This window comes from Camelina sativa, chromosome 13 (genome assembly GCF_000633955.1).
Source record: "Camelina sativa cultivar DH55 chromosome 13, Cs, whole genome shotgun sequence".
Lineage (NCBI taxonomy): Eukaryota > Viridiplantae > Streptophyta > Magnoliopsida > Brassicales > Brassicaceae > Camelina > Camelina sativa.
In genome coordinates this window covers 4,985,536-5,001,031 of record NC_025697.1, presented here as the reverse complement: position 1 = coordinate 5,001,031, position 15,496 = coordinate 4,985,536, and the positions used below count along the sequence as shown (strand labels likewise).

General features: G+C 34.5%; 2 protein-coding genes across 2 annotated transcripts; both read left to right on the top strand.

Moving 5' to 3' along the window:
- On the top strand, window positions 3,051-6,146 carry LOC104737957 (subtilisin-like protease SBT3.11). Its single transcript, XM_019234467.1, has 9 exons — window positions 3,051-3,143; window positions 3,236-3,327; window positions 3,439-3,536; window positions 3,628-3,783; window positions 3,878-4,563; window positions 4,639-4,925; window positions 4,994-5,108; window positions 5,218-5,410; window positions 5,489-6,146. Exons 1-9 carry the CDS (start codon window positions 3,051-3,053, stop codon window positions 6,058-6,060), a joined length of 2,292 nt encoding a protein of 763 aa, XP_019090012.1. The 3' UTR covers window positions 6,061-6,146.
- Window positions 12,938-13,677, top strand: LOC104735210 (glutaredoxin-C10-like). The gene has a single exon (XM_010454955.2). It carries the CDS (start codon window positions 13,000-13,002, stop codon window positions 13,438-13,440), a length of 441 nt encoding a protein of 146 aa, XP_010453257.1. The 5' UTR covers window positions 12,938-12,999; the 3' UTR covers window positions 13,441-13,677.

Here is a 15,496-nt window from a genome sequence, read left to right as displayed (position 1 = left end):
TATATATATATATATATATATATATACTGTTAACGGTTGTAGGTAAGGTTTTGTAAAAACTCTTGATTTGCAAGTTGAAAATATACATTTTACGATTTGGTTAGTTATGATTAAAGAATGAATGATATGTCATATTCTTATTATGATTCTCAATTGATATTATTGGATTAATAGTGTACATTTAAAGCTAATAAGATCTTACCAAATATGTAATCGTTTATTAAACGCAAATTAGATATTTCCTAAAATGTATTCATCTTGAATTAGTTGCTATATTATAGGGATGTGATTACAGAATTTGTGTTATCAATTATTTTTGTCAAACTCGGCCCTAGAAATTCGGCATGCAAATTAGATATCTCCTAAGATATAATGGACATTAATTAGCAATAATTAGCATTAATTGGATGTAAAAAAGTACGTTATGGATTAAAAACGGGCTCAAAATATTCGGCAATCTTAAGGAGGATCCGGATAATTGAATCGATTATAATTTTAGTTAAAAACTCGACCCAAAATTGGCAAAAAGTGATGGCACCCTATTGTACTCCAAAAATGTATTCCGAGCTCTATATGTGGATATACTTGTTTGGTTACAAATATAACAAGACAATTTTTAAAATATATATCCGTTTATAAAAATTCAAATCACATCATATGCTGAAAAATATATAAAATTTTATTAACTTTATTTATTAAATAGTAATTGAAATAATGAAATATAAGATTAAATAAAAGTGAAAGGAGAATTATATTTTAATCTAACATATCGATTTAAATTAGGTAGATAAATTTTAGGAAATTAATATTATCAAATAAGAAAATAATTGTGTTTGGTTTTAAGAATTGTAGAGAATTTAATTGAGACTTGTTTGGATACAAAGATAAGAGAGGATGTCATAAAAATGTACTTCAAAAATGTTAATATAGATTAAATTGATGTTCGTGTTTTCATATATATATTTCAGTATGATCAGCGTGGATCATATCATGTATGTCCATCCGAACGTATACATTCTTCTCCTGAATGAAAATTTGGGAATATACAACATTTATTTACTAAAATATTAAATTGATGTTCGTGTTTTCATATCTCTTCATATATACCAATATTTTCATATCTATTATGAAACATTTCATACAAATATTTTAAAGTATTGAATTGATGTTCGTGTTTTCTTTTTTGGACACTTCATACATGGAACACTCTCTTAAACACCCCGTTGGAGATGGTCATGGTCTATAAGGGATATGGACAAATGATCATTTTAACCTTTCTCTTTTCCCGTTTATCATTTTACACTAAAGAAGTCATCATCTTCCATCCTATATATCTCCGAACCTTTCACTTTCCTATTCTATGCATTTAATATTATAAACGTAAGACCTTAAACGATAGATGTGTAATGATGGTGCAACTGCAAGTTGAGTTTCTCGAAAGAGACATTAAGACAACAAATACATTATATACGTAAGACCTCAAACGATAGATGTGTAAATCTAATGATGGTGCAACTTCAAGTTAGGTTTCTCGAAAGAGACATTAAGACAAAAAAATACAAATCACGCTTTATTTTAACTTTACCTGTGGTTATCATCAACACCCTAAAAATAACGTTGGGTACAATTAAATATGCTGATATCAGCATTCAAAAGAGGAAATCTTGTAACAGATGGATGGTAGTTAGAGAATTCATGGCATAAATTTATTTTACATATATATTTTTTTTTTGCAAAGTTAAGTTCTCTTTTTTGCAGTTGCATTAGCAGCGTCAATAATACCTAGTAGCAGAGCAGAGTCTGAGGCTTTTTTTTTGTAGACTTTAAAGTTCAGTTTTGTCTTGACGCTTTGAAAATATATATACTGATTATTTTTTCTTAACGTGCCAACCACTGATCTAGCTATATACGATAGTAGCTAGTTAACGAAGAATAATAATGCTTGCTTTCCCATTATTATATGTTAGAGAACACAGATATCACGGCTCCTAGGATTATGGTTTTTTGTTGTTGTTTCTAATGAGTGATGACAAAAGACTGTATCTCTTAAGACTGTATATGAGTGTTCACATCTTACAATTGATTATTTTTAATTATAATTTAGTCTATCCTTTTAAGTTTTCTTTTTAATGGGTGTAATATCTATATGTATATATCCATTCAAGGCTAATGACTAATGAGTGATGACAAAAAGAAAAAGAAAAAAGAAGCTATATACACTTGGATCGTGTCAGTTTGGCAATACATTTTGAAGAGGATTGGATTAGCATAAAATTTGAAAACAAATCGTGACTAAAGTTGCATTATTTGTAAAATTTACATACAGTGTAGAGTAAAAAGTCATTTGATTTGTTTTGCCAAGTACTCGTAAATTTAACGAGCAAAGTTTTTTTTTTGCGTGTTGACTTTTCGTAACATTTAAAATTTACTACATTAATCAAACACTACACAACCTACGCTCTTTCCACTCTTCCAGTCATGCGGTTGGAGTAATTATTAATAGAAAGAATTCTTATTTATGCAATTTTCAACGGAAAACCAAAAGAAAAAATATCGTTTTCTTATTATTCAATACGTGCATTTTTAATATTCAAAGATACTACTTCCCCCAATCTCCCTATATATATATAGTTGCTCTTCCATCTGTCGCAAACCACAACTTTCTACTCGAGTCTAAGGTAACTCTTACTTAATTTTCCATCTATTTGAGTTACAATTTATGTTTCTTACCAAATTTTTATTTATAGTTTTTCTCAAATAAAAAAGTGACACATATTCTCTTGTTGTTATTGCAGAGAGTTTTACAAGAGAGCTTGCAGTGACGATTTCCAAGGTAATGATTTTTTTATTGTTGCAAAACACGCTGTTTCTTAAGAAAACAAAATTTTCATTACACAATTCGAAGTCTTAAAAAACTATGAATGAATTATTTCTGGGCTGTTACGTCGTATGGGATTAATTTTATTAAAAAATTTCTTTCTCTATGGTCTCCATGGCTGTTCAATCGGTTTTCTTATTATTAATACGTGGCTTTTTACTTGAAGCTAAACATGATCTCGCAAGTCCCATGGTGGGTTTTCTCACTGATCAGTGTCGCGGTGGTTAGTGCTGCGGTAGGAGGAGCCTATGAAGATCAGACTAAGGTAATATATGACACAGTTACGTTATTTCTTAATTTCACAATAAGGGCAAAAATATTGGGCGAAGGAATGACTAACATGTATTACATGTATAGGTTTACATAGTCTACCTCGGAGCAGTAGAGCACAGTCATCCGGATCTCGTTACTGCTTCACATATCGGCATGTTAGCATCATTGTTTGGAAGGTACCACAAGCCCCAAATCTTGAGACACAAGAAATGAAATGTTGTTGGATATATAATTAAGTACGATACATAAACTAACTCGATCGTTTTGTGGTTATACTACTGTTACAGCGAAAAAGACGCAAGGGAATCCATGATATACAGTTATCGACATGGCTTCTCAGGATTTGCTGCCCATATGACTGATTGGCAAGCGAAAAAACTTTCAGGTACATATAAAACAGTACAAGGATTTACAAAACAAATTATATTATAAGAGCGTAGTTGACAGTTTTTGTCTTCAAAACTATGTATATGCAGAGCATCCTGACGTAGTTCAAGTGACGCCGAATCATTACTACCAGATGCAAACAACAAGAACCTTCGACTACTTGGGGCTTTACGAAAGCACTCCAAAACAGCTTCTCCTTGATGCCAATATGGGTGAGGACGTCATCATAGGCGTCTTTGACTCAGGTGAAAATTATATCTTCTTTTGATATTATATAGCTTCAAGTATATATGTATAATAGTTTCTGATAATGAGTAATATTTGCAAATGTGTCCGCAGGTGTGTGGCCAGAATCAGAGTCGTTCAACGACAGAGGGTTAGGACCGATCCCCGCACGTTGGAAAGGAAAGTGCGTTGACGGTGAAGGATTTGAGTCCAAAAAACACTGCAACAAGAAACTAATCGGAGCCCGTTACTACATACAGAGCCACATCCAGAAGAACAAAACAGAAGGTATAACATCTGACTACATCGAGCAGAAAGAGTACATGTATGCAAGGGATAGCTATGCGCACGGGACTCACGTTGCCTCCATAGCGGGAGGTGCCTTCGTCCCAAATGTGACCAACACAGTTTTCGGAGTGGGGACGGCAAGAGGTGGGGCGCCTAGTGCCCACATTGCCGTTTACAAAGTCTGTTGGAAAAGAGTCGGTTATGGGGGATGCGCCGCTATGGACATTCTTAAAGCCATGGACGATGCCATAGAGGATGGGGTGGACGTGATGTCTCTATCATTAGCCATGTCCATCCCTGTACTCCCGGAAACAAACAACGATAATGAGATCATATTTGGAGCCTTCCACGCAATGTCAAAGGGTATCCCAGTGCTATGTGCAAGCGGAAATGACGGCCCCACAGCTTACACATTGGATAATATTGCGCCATGGGTAATCACAGTGGCTGCAACCTCGCTGGACCGGTGGTTTCCTACACCGCTCCATTTAGGGAATAATGTTACTATACTGGTAATATAATTAACTATCATCTCCTTTTTAACAAATACACTTGCATGAGACCTAATATAATGTATTACTTTGTAGGCACGAGACCCGTACAAGGGATTGGAAATCCAAGCCGATCTTATTTACGTAGATAGCCTCTACAAGATCACAAGTGCGGCAAAAGGAAAAGTGGTGTTAGTTTTCTTGACGGAAAGTAAAGAAGTTGTTTATAAATATATCGAAAACATTAGCAGATTCGGATTGAAGGCTGTAATCGTTGCCTCCACAAGAGATGATAGTGTGGATCAAGTCGTCGGTTTCCCCATAATAGTCAATATAGACTATGAACAAGGAGCCACCATGATGAATTACATAAGTTCCACCAGGTATACATTTATAATATACTTTCTAATTTGCAGTTACGATTGTTTATTTTTGTTCTCTTTAATAACAGCTCACCTACCATAAAGATAAGCTCTGCAATCACACTCACTGGTCCACTTGTAGCCACTAAAGTTGCTGTCTTCTCAAGTAGAGGACCCAATTCAGTATCTCCATACGTTCTAAAGGTAAAAAAAAAAAAACTTAATAATCCTGTATGTGTTTCTATGTATAACATATGTATATCCAATTCTCTCTATATAATTTCATCAACTCATACCAACGTAATATTCGCAGCCTGATGTAGCAGCTCCCGGTGTGGCTATATTGGCTGCTAGCACTCCATCTAAAGCGGGTGCCGAGAATGGGTTCATTACTCTGTCCGGGACGTCAATGTCCACGCCTGTGGTCGCCGGTGTGGTTGCGCTCCTCAGAACCATTCATCGTGACTGGTCTCCTGCAGCAATTCATTCCGCTCTCGTCACTACAGGTAGATGTAAATACATTATGTTAGATTAGATGTAAATAAATAGTGATCTGATGAATGACTCCTTCTTAATTGATTAAGCTTCCACAACTGATCCTTACGGAGAACCGATCTTCGCTGACGGATTGTCTGGGAAACTAGCCGATTCGTTTGACTTTGGAGGGGGATTGGTGAACCCGACCAAAGCAGCTGACCCCGGTCTTGTCTACGATGCATCCGTAGAAGACTACCTGCGGTTTCTATGTTCTTCTGGGTACGAGGAGACGTCCATCGGAAAAATGGCAAACAGAAGTAGTATGTATCATTGTCCTAGTCCTAGGCCATCGATGCTCGAGCTTAATCTGCCGTCAATAACCATCCCTTTCCTCGATGGAGATGTAACGGTCACTAGAACCGTCACCAACGTTGGACCCATCGACTCCAAATATACGGTCATCGTTAAACCACCTTTGGGTGTCGAGATCACCGTAACGCCCAACATACTGTTCTTCAACTCCTTCGTCAAGAGGCTGAGCTTTGAAGTGACAGTCTCCACAACTCACAAGAGCAATTCCATCTACTACTTTGGAAGTATAACTTGGACGGATGGCTCCCACTTTGTCAGTATACCCTTATCTGTGAGGACAGAAAGAGTCATGTATTTCAACCATTAAGTTTGGAAACAAAATGAGTATCTTATTAACCTAAAGATGCGTACTGTACAAGCCATCTATCTATCTGTTGTAATAAAGTTTCGTTTTACATTAAATAACGCTCTATAATTGCCTATCGCAAATTATAATTTTGGCGGTATCAATGAAGTATGCATATAGTTTAGTGAAGTTAGATGCAGAGATATGGTTCCAGCTAGCAACAACATCTTGAGAATGACATGTGCAGCAAGATTACATGAATAAAACTAAAGTGAACGGTTTTGTGACGCATGTGTGTTTATTGTCCTATAGTGAACAAAATTTTCCAACATTAACTATTGTATAATACGTTCACATTGACTTTTTAATTAATAGTGGAGTTTTCTAACCTCAATCTTATAACAAAACGTTGATGAGAACGGTAACTCTTATGTAACTTAAAAAAAGAACAATATAAATATGATATTCTATCAATTTAATTTCACTACAAAAACTCAAAACAATTAGTAGCAAACGCATATTGAAAGCACGGTAATTTAAAGACAAAATGAAGATATTTCTCATTTTTCTAGCCATTGTTTCGTCATGTAAGTTTGTTCTTGGTTACGTACGTTAAATATGCAAAACATAATTTTATACAATTCTAATAGTATATTGTCTGTACACTATTCAATGGGTGGGATTGGTAAAACAACATTAGCCACGGCTGCATGTAATGAATTCTCAGATCGTTTTGAAGGAACAAGTTTCTTAGAAAACTTTGGAGAATACTCCAAGACACCAGATGGTAAGGTTCATCTTCAGCGAAAACTTCTTTCGGATATCATCAAGAGGTATGACACAGAGTGTAAGAACATGGATCACGACGTGAAAATTAGATTTCGCAATAACAAGAGTACTTGTTGTAATTGATGGTGTTGAAGACATTAAGCACTTTAATTCTGTCGCAATAGACTTGACCTGCTTTGGGCCAGGAAGCAGGATACTCATTACAACCAGGAACAAGCATTTGCTTGAGCAGCTGGATGTTGCAAATATATATATTCACCGAAGGAACTTAACTACCATGAATCTCTTGAAGTTGTAAGTTGGCTGGCCTTTAAGACAAAGAAACCTCCTGAAAGGTTTGGTGAGGTATCCGAAGATTTGGTTAATTACTGTGGAGGACTACCCTTGGCTGTGGAAGTCTTGGGTGCTTTTCTCTACAAGAGAAGCCTTTCGGAGTGGAAAAGCACATTGGAACAGTTGAAACAAATCCCAAATGATGATATACAAGCAAAGCTTCAAGTCAGCTTTGATGCGCTAAACCAAGTACAAAAAGATATATTCTTGGATATATCTTGCTTCTTCATCGGGATGGATAAAGACTATGTAAGCTGCATATTGGCTGGATGCAAATTATCTCCTGCCATAGGACTCAGTGTGCTAAAGGAAAGGTGCCTCATCACAGTCAGTGACAACAAGCTGATTATGCATGACTTATTACGAGACATGGGAAGACAAATTGTGCGAGGACCATCTCGGAATAACTGTGAAGGATGGAGTAGATTATGGGATCATGATGATGTTATTGATGTATTGGTAAACTATAATGTAAGGAACAAAAGCCCTCTGCGTTAACTAAAAGTTACAGAAGAGACTTAGTATAACATTAATTCCTTAATAAAATTTGCTTGTTCAATATTAGGGCACTGAGGCAATTGAAGGACTCAGCCTGAAGGCCGATGGTACGCCAGATGAGAACTTGGAGGTTGAAGCATTTTCAAACTTAAAGAAGCTGAGACTGCTACAACTCAGTCATGTACAGCTCAACGGAAGCTATGAAAAATTTCCAAGACGTGTACGATGGCTTTACTGGTTTGGATTTCCTCTAGACTCCATCCCAACAGATTTTCATTTGGGAAGTTTAGTTGTCATGGACATGCAGTACAGCAACCTTAAACGACTTTGGGCTGATCAAAAGGTGAAACAATTAGAATATATATATATTTTTTTAAGCTTCCTTTGAAATTAGAAAAATTATTCTTCACTGTCGAGGTTTGATTATTCTTTTTCTTTTATGTTTGTTCTGTTTACAGCGGCCTCTTAAGGACTTAAAATACCTTGACCTCAGTCATTCTCTCCAGCTCACAGACACTCCAGAGTTTTCATTACTCCCAAATCTTGAGAAGTTGCTATTAGTTAATTGTAAAAGTTTGGTTCGGGTTCATAATTCGATAGAGAATCATCGTAAGCTACAACTATTAAATCTAAAAGACTGCACCAAGCTTGGCGACCTTGATAAGTTGAAATCGCTGGAATTCTCATTATCTCGGGCTGCTCGCAACTTAAGAGACTGGATGATGTTTTAGGTCAAATGGAATCCTTGAAAACTCTCAAAGCTGATCATACCGCCATAACGCAAATCCCCCGCCTGAAGAAACTAGAAGTATTATCTCTTGAAGGCTGCACGGGATTACTGAAAGACAGAGACCAAACACATTCTGTTGGAAGCCCTCAAAAAGCTCTATCTATGCCGCCCACATTATTAAGCTGCCTGAAGACTCTACGTTTAGGGTTCTGCAATCTATCTGATGATTTTTTTTCCGATGATGATCCTGGGAGTTTGTCTTGTCTCGAGGAGCTTGATCTACAGGGAAACAACTTTCGTAGTTTGCAAATGGATTTTGTGGGTCTTTCAAGTCTACAGATTCTTAAAATGGATGGTTGCTCAGAACTTCAATCCATGTTTAGTTTACCAAAAAAGTTGAGATCTTTCCATGCGAGCAACTGTACCATGTTGGAAAGAACTCCAGACTTATCAGAATGCTCGGTGTTACAATCGTTGCACCTCACAAACTGTTTCAAACTTGTTGAGACGCCGGGGCTAGATAAACTAAAAAAAGTTGGAGTCATCCACATGGAAATGTGCAACCGCATATCAGATACTCACAGAGAAAGAATCATGCAGGTTTTATTATATATCTCTCTATATTTTCCTAAACTATTGAATTGATTCAGTTTATGCTAAATTGGTTCTTGTTTTTAAATATCAAATGATTGAGCAACCTTTAACTCTTTAACTCATAGTTATTGTCACTATGAAAGTGTCATTAGTTATGATTATATGATTGATCTTTTGTTTTACAGGGTTGGGCAGTGGGAGCTAATGGGGAAATTTTTATCCCGGGATCAAGCCTTCCTAACTGGGTTAGCGTCAAGAATGAGATGCATTCAATCTCTTTTATTGTGCCTGAAACTTTGAATCCTGCTGATCTGGTCGGATTTACCTTGTGGGCACCATACGTGAGTCAACAAAACGATGTGATGTCTGAATACTCTCCAAAAATCGAAGTGAAAATTCAGACTAAAACTGAAAGTCGTGTATTGACGCGTAATCCAGCAACAGATCACATACGTATGTACTGTGAAAAACACATTTGGCAAGGTTACTTTTGAAACGAAGATTTCTTTTTGGAAACAGGGGATCAAGTGGAAGTTTCTGTGGATTTTGGAGATCAAGTCACCATTCTTGAAACAGGACTAACTCTTTCTTACAGGGAGAAAACAATAAGTGAATTTCTTTAGATAGTGGAAGAAAGCCAAAGTAGACCTCACAAGTAAGATATAACAAAGACAACCATACAGTAACTCTCGCTATGATTTTTGGTTTCTCATTTTTTTTTTTTTTGTGTGGATTCCAGGAGTTTGAGTTGAGCCTTCTTCAGATTAAACCACGTGAAAATGGAGGAAAACAATTATATTCCTCCCATCTGAACTCGAGTGGTTTTTTTTTTCCGAGCAACTTGTTGTCCTTAGATCTTTAAAGAAAGTGGAATAAAACAGAGTCCAGAGTTTACGTAGCAAAGGGGTAAGCTTTCTTATTCCCTCGAACATGGGCAAGTATATTTAGTTTGATTATATAAGTCTCATAGCTACAAAAGTTTCTTTCTGCTTTTAAAAACCTTTTTCCTCTAGTTGTGAGCAAATTTTTCAGATCTAAATTTCTTAAGTCTCAACAGTGTAAGATATGAACTTCGATTTTCAAAATCCTGGTTCTCGGACCTCTCGGTACTGTGAAGAGCTATTGGCGTATCTTTTTTCTTCCGTCTTACTTCTACACTACATGACTTCAGACGTCATGTTAACTGGCATTATAAATAATTTATATGTCTTGAAATACAAGAAAACGAAAAAAAAAACAAGAGTGATCTCCAGTGGTCTTTTCAAATAGATAGAGGATTTGTTAATGTGGATTAAAATCAAATATCAAATTTTACATACAAGAAAATGAATGTGGTTTATTTTTAATCAATATAAACGTTTTGAATAACAAAAAAATTGCTATTTTCACTAGGCATTGGTTTATTTTTAACCAATATAGACGTTTTAAATAAGAAAATATCTCTATATTTTCACTAGGCATTGGATATTAAGTCCGAGTTCCCAGAGATCTGTTCCGGTTATTAGAGGGAGAAAAATAAAACTCTGGTCACTATATTAGAAAGAAACATGATTGTTAGTGCTTTGGACATAATAATTCAACTATGGCACCAACACGACGCAGACGTTAAAAGAAAGAAAAAAATACAGAAACGTGACGCAATCCGAAGTTGACAGTTTTTTCTCGTTGTAAAGAAAAAAATTACAGAGGCAAGTGGTCGGTCCATGATGTCATGATCTGAATCTGTCGACCCATTAAGTGCTTCTTCTGCATTTGTTATATAAGCTCATAATATATACTTGTATATTAAAACATTATTTAAAAAAGATTGTGATTCTTCAAAATAGAAATTATAAGTAATTACGACATCTTTAAAAACTATGAGAATAAAATTAAATCTTGTTTACATTCAAAAAATAATTAGATAAAATAATTTATTTATAGTTATCTAAATCGTGATTGTTTCTTGATTTTGAGTTTTATTTTTTTCCTTGTCAATATCCTAATAACTTCCGAAAGTTATACATGGAAAAATCTGACTCTAGTGCATCTTCCACTACAATGAGTCAATGACAATTTAAAAGATTGAATATTAAAGATTCACGTTTGGTTGGTTAATATTCTTTTGGAATATTCTCACTTGTTCATTGCCAATTGCAATATGTCACTGAATACTTTGTTAAAGTCAGACCAATAATCACATTTTGACTACTATACTAGATATATTTAACTTCAAACAATCCCTTATATAATAAAAGGGAACTGCACAACCTTTTTGTGTAGACTATATAATATATTATATAGATTATAAGATTAATTATTTGATTATTTGATAGGTTATAGGTTATATAAGTTGTAACCATTAGTTAAATCTCGATTTCAGATCCTCTTATAAAAGATATTCCAAAAAAATAAAACAAAATCTCCACTGAATATTTAATTAACCATATATAGACAACAAAATCTCAAAAATTAATACTATTCACAACAATTTTTAAAAACAATCACTTTTAACCCGGGTCTTAAATTTCAACCTAACTTTTATTCACAATGACTTCTAAAACCAACCACATAATTTATATTTTATATAAAAATTACAATAGAAATTAAAAAAATTAACCCTGGTCATAATCTAGTTCAACTAATAATTAGGAAAACCATGCATGATATACAACATTTACAAATTATACTAAATCAAATAAAAGTACTCATTAAAACATCTAATACGATATAATAGAAAGAGTACTTTTTTATATATAATCTTCTTCAGCAATTATGATTTTATGATATGTTATGTAATCAACCTGTCCTTTATATATTATTTAATAATCATAAAAATATTTTGGTAAGATACCGTTGTCGACGTTAGCTGAGACATGGTCTGATGATTCTGATAGCCGATGACGTCAAGTGTCACCAATTTACCCTGAGTTAAAACAAATCAAATACGTCAGCATCATTTATAATTGCTTCGACCCCCTTATTGTCCATGGCCATGTGACAGATCTTTCTCAAACGTACTCTTCATCTACGGTGTGCTACACGCTCCATTTATATCAATCAAAAACTATTATTGAATGTGCTATATAATGTCCAAACCGAATAATTCAAATGATTGTTATTAAACACGGAGATGGTTTACCTAAAAACTTGTTCGCACATGAGCAAACCAAATTTTGAAATAGAAGAAATATTATAACCATTCTTTTTACAGAGAGGCAAAACGTACAAACCACCGTAGAATCGTATTCCATTTTTGTCTTTTGTCGCATTCGATTAAAAGAAAAAACATTATTATCGATCGTGGGTTTCAAACATTAAACAACAACAAGTCGTAAGATTAACGGTGATGTTTGCCCGTAATAGCGTATACACCAAGCTATATACAATTATTTCGAGGATCTCGTCCTCCTCCACGTACGCCAGATTTCATGGAGAAACTCAAAACCAAAACGTGTTCCTTTTTGTTTGGGTGTTTATTCCTTCTATATCAATATTTTTGCATACTATATAACATAGTTGTATTAATTAGTACATATAGTAATATACATTAGTTGTAATATCGTACATGCATGTTTACGTTACATAAATATATAATTTGTTTACAGTATATGTGTGAGTGAGGAGGGCATACACATAACATTTTATTAAAATAAATACAAAACCCGCTGATTTTAGGGATATTATATTTTTCTCTTAAAATTAATTAATGCCAATTAGAAGCCAAAAACCATTATCAACTTTTATATACAGAACATAGTTTAAAATTAAAAAAATTTAGACTAAGCTATTAGCTATGTATGTTCAATTGTTCATTCATAAATAAGATGCGACCAAGCTGACCTCGAAAACAAATTTAGAAATGACCAAAACAATTATTTAAAGGAAAAAACAAATAGAAATAAAATAATTAGCTAATGGTTACGTCATTATAGTGACACCCAATTTCTCCATTTATGGTCGCTCTCATCTTGCGTTGACATCAACAAATCTCCCACTCTCTCTCTTTTTCTCTCCCTCTCCCTTTCTCTCTAATAATGAAGACGATGCGAGGTCTACGGAACTGTTCAAACGACGCCGTAACGCTAGACCTGACGGTTCATCCTCGTCCTCCTCCTCTTTCACCAGCACCACCAACAGTCTCCTCCTCCACCGCCTCGACAAGCCTATCGTTCGACGAAGAGGAGACATCAGAGTCGAAGATCGGACGGCTGATATCAGAGCATCCAGTCATCATATTCACTCGATCTTCCTCATGCTGCATGTGCCACGTCATGAAGAAGCTTATGTCTACCGTCGGGGTTCACCCAACAGTGATCGAGATCGACGAGGTAGAAATCGCTTACCTCGCCGTTGAAGCTGCTCCGGTGCTCTTCATAGGTGGTGCTTGTGTCGGTGGGTTCGAGTCACTTGTAGCACTTCACCTTAGTGGTAACCTTATTCCTAGACTCGTTGAAGTCGGTGCCTTATGGGCATAACTGTATTTCCCTTTTAATGTTTTTTTCAGTCTAGCTCATTTATAACTAATTATGAAAATCTGATAATCATAGTTTAAGAAGAAAAAAATCCATTGTAAATTTCCGTTGAAAATCTGAAACAGAAAAAATGTTGTAGTATTTTTTTGTCTGAAATCTTTTTACCAGCTGGGTTGTGTACTTGTGTTGTTTAGGTTATCACGTGTGAGATTGATTCCATCATAATTATAATATATATGAATTATTTTGCGTATTGAATTTATAATACATGTTGATCGATTTGAGAAGAAAACAAAAAGTACTATGCTGATGTCTGTCTGACAAATTAGTCCGTATATATAGTTCTGTTTCTAAATACAAATGATCGATATTTTCCATCTAGTAAGTTTCTGATATGAGATTTGGCAAATTTTCTTCATTAATTTGGGGAATGAAACTGAAAAAAAAAAAAAGAGAGAGAGACATTATTATTATATAGTACAACTATGTCATCGATGACCGGTCTCTCTATTAAATATTGACCTCGAAAATATGAAAAAATTACTATTTTTATTATTATTTATAATGTTATATGTAAAATAGAATCCGTTGATTACCACGGAATCTGACTGCTCTCTTTTGACAATTTTGGTATTTGAGTATCTGGATTTTTTTTTTTAATTGTTGTGATCGTTAGGAGATTTTGGCCGAAGAATCTTTACTTCTTTAGGTTGTAAAAGTAGATGTCATCCGCAATTATTGCACTATCACTGCCGTTGGATTCCTTCTTCGATACGTGAGACAATCTCTCTATTTACTATAATTTCGATTAATGAATTCACTCACTATCCATGTGTAAAAAAAGTATGTTTATTGAATATTTTTGTCGCTATCAACTCAACCACTCAACACTAGCTCACGTATTTGAGAAATCAATCTACAATCGATTGTCTTTGTCTCTCTTCGGTTAAAATATGATTCACCTAAGCTAGACGAATTTTGCCAAGATGCATATGCTTTTCATTTTGTCCCTATTAGTGACCTTTTCATACATGCATGTTAGTGCTAATTATTTTTATAAAAATTTATGAATTTCCTTTTGCACGTCAAAAACAAAAATCTACCCTTTAGACCCGGACCTACCCAACACCCGCATAAGATATGGGAGCTCCTCAGTGGTGGGGTGGGGTTTGGTTAACATTTGAGGGGGAAACAAGTTCTTTTTCTCCATTAAACATCAACAAAAAATTATGAATTTATTATATTTTAGTTTCTTCTTTGGTAGTATATATAGTAAGATAATTATAGTAAGCTACTTAAAAAAAAAGTACAGTAAGCTACTTTTTTGCAAAACGTAAATAATCACGCAGTTGTGTTATATGTTTTTTTTATTTTCTTTTCCAAATCAGGTCATTCCAGTTGTACTGCTGGTCTAACCGCAACAAGGGAATATATAACCCATTTAAAGTATGCAAGACGAAATTTAATTATTAAAAAAAAAACGGGGTCAACTTGTATAAAGCCATGAATATAATTTGATGTTTTAATTATTGTATAGGCAGAGTAAGCAATAACCAATGAGAGATGAATGATGTAATGCACATACATTTTGTATATAACGACAATATTAAAAAGGGAGATACCTAAAGAAACGAAATGATTAAAAGGCAACATTAAGTGAAGGTGAGTTTACAATGGCCACAGTTTAAAGGATACCGGAAAAGACATGTGTATGATTAACCAATGCGGCAATGCAATTTATCTTTTCTTTGCTTTCTCTCGATCTTGAGAGACATCTCCACCACAAAACTAAGACAGGGCACTGGTTAAAATCCAAGTGATTTATTTTGATAACAAGTTGGCAAATCTCGTTTGTTTGAAAAAAAAAAAAGTTGGCAACCTCTTTAAGATAAAAGATATCTCGATTCAAGAGAACAAAAAGGGGGAAAAACAAGGGTGACTAAGGTAAATGACGCAAAAATGACGTGGTGTTTATTTTCTTAAATAATTGTGGATTTTTATGGTTTATGTTTGGTAAAAATAGTATGGATTTTCACGTTGTTTTTAAAAGTAAAAACTA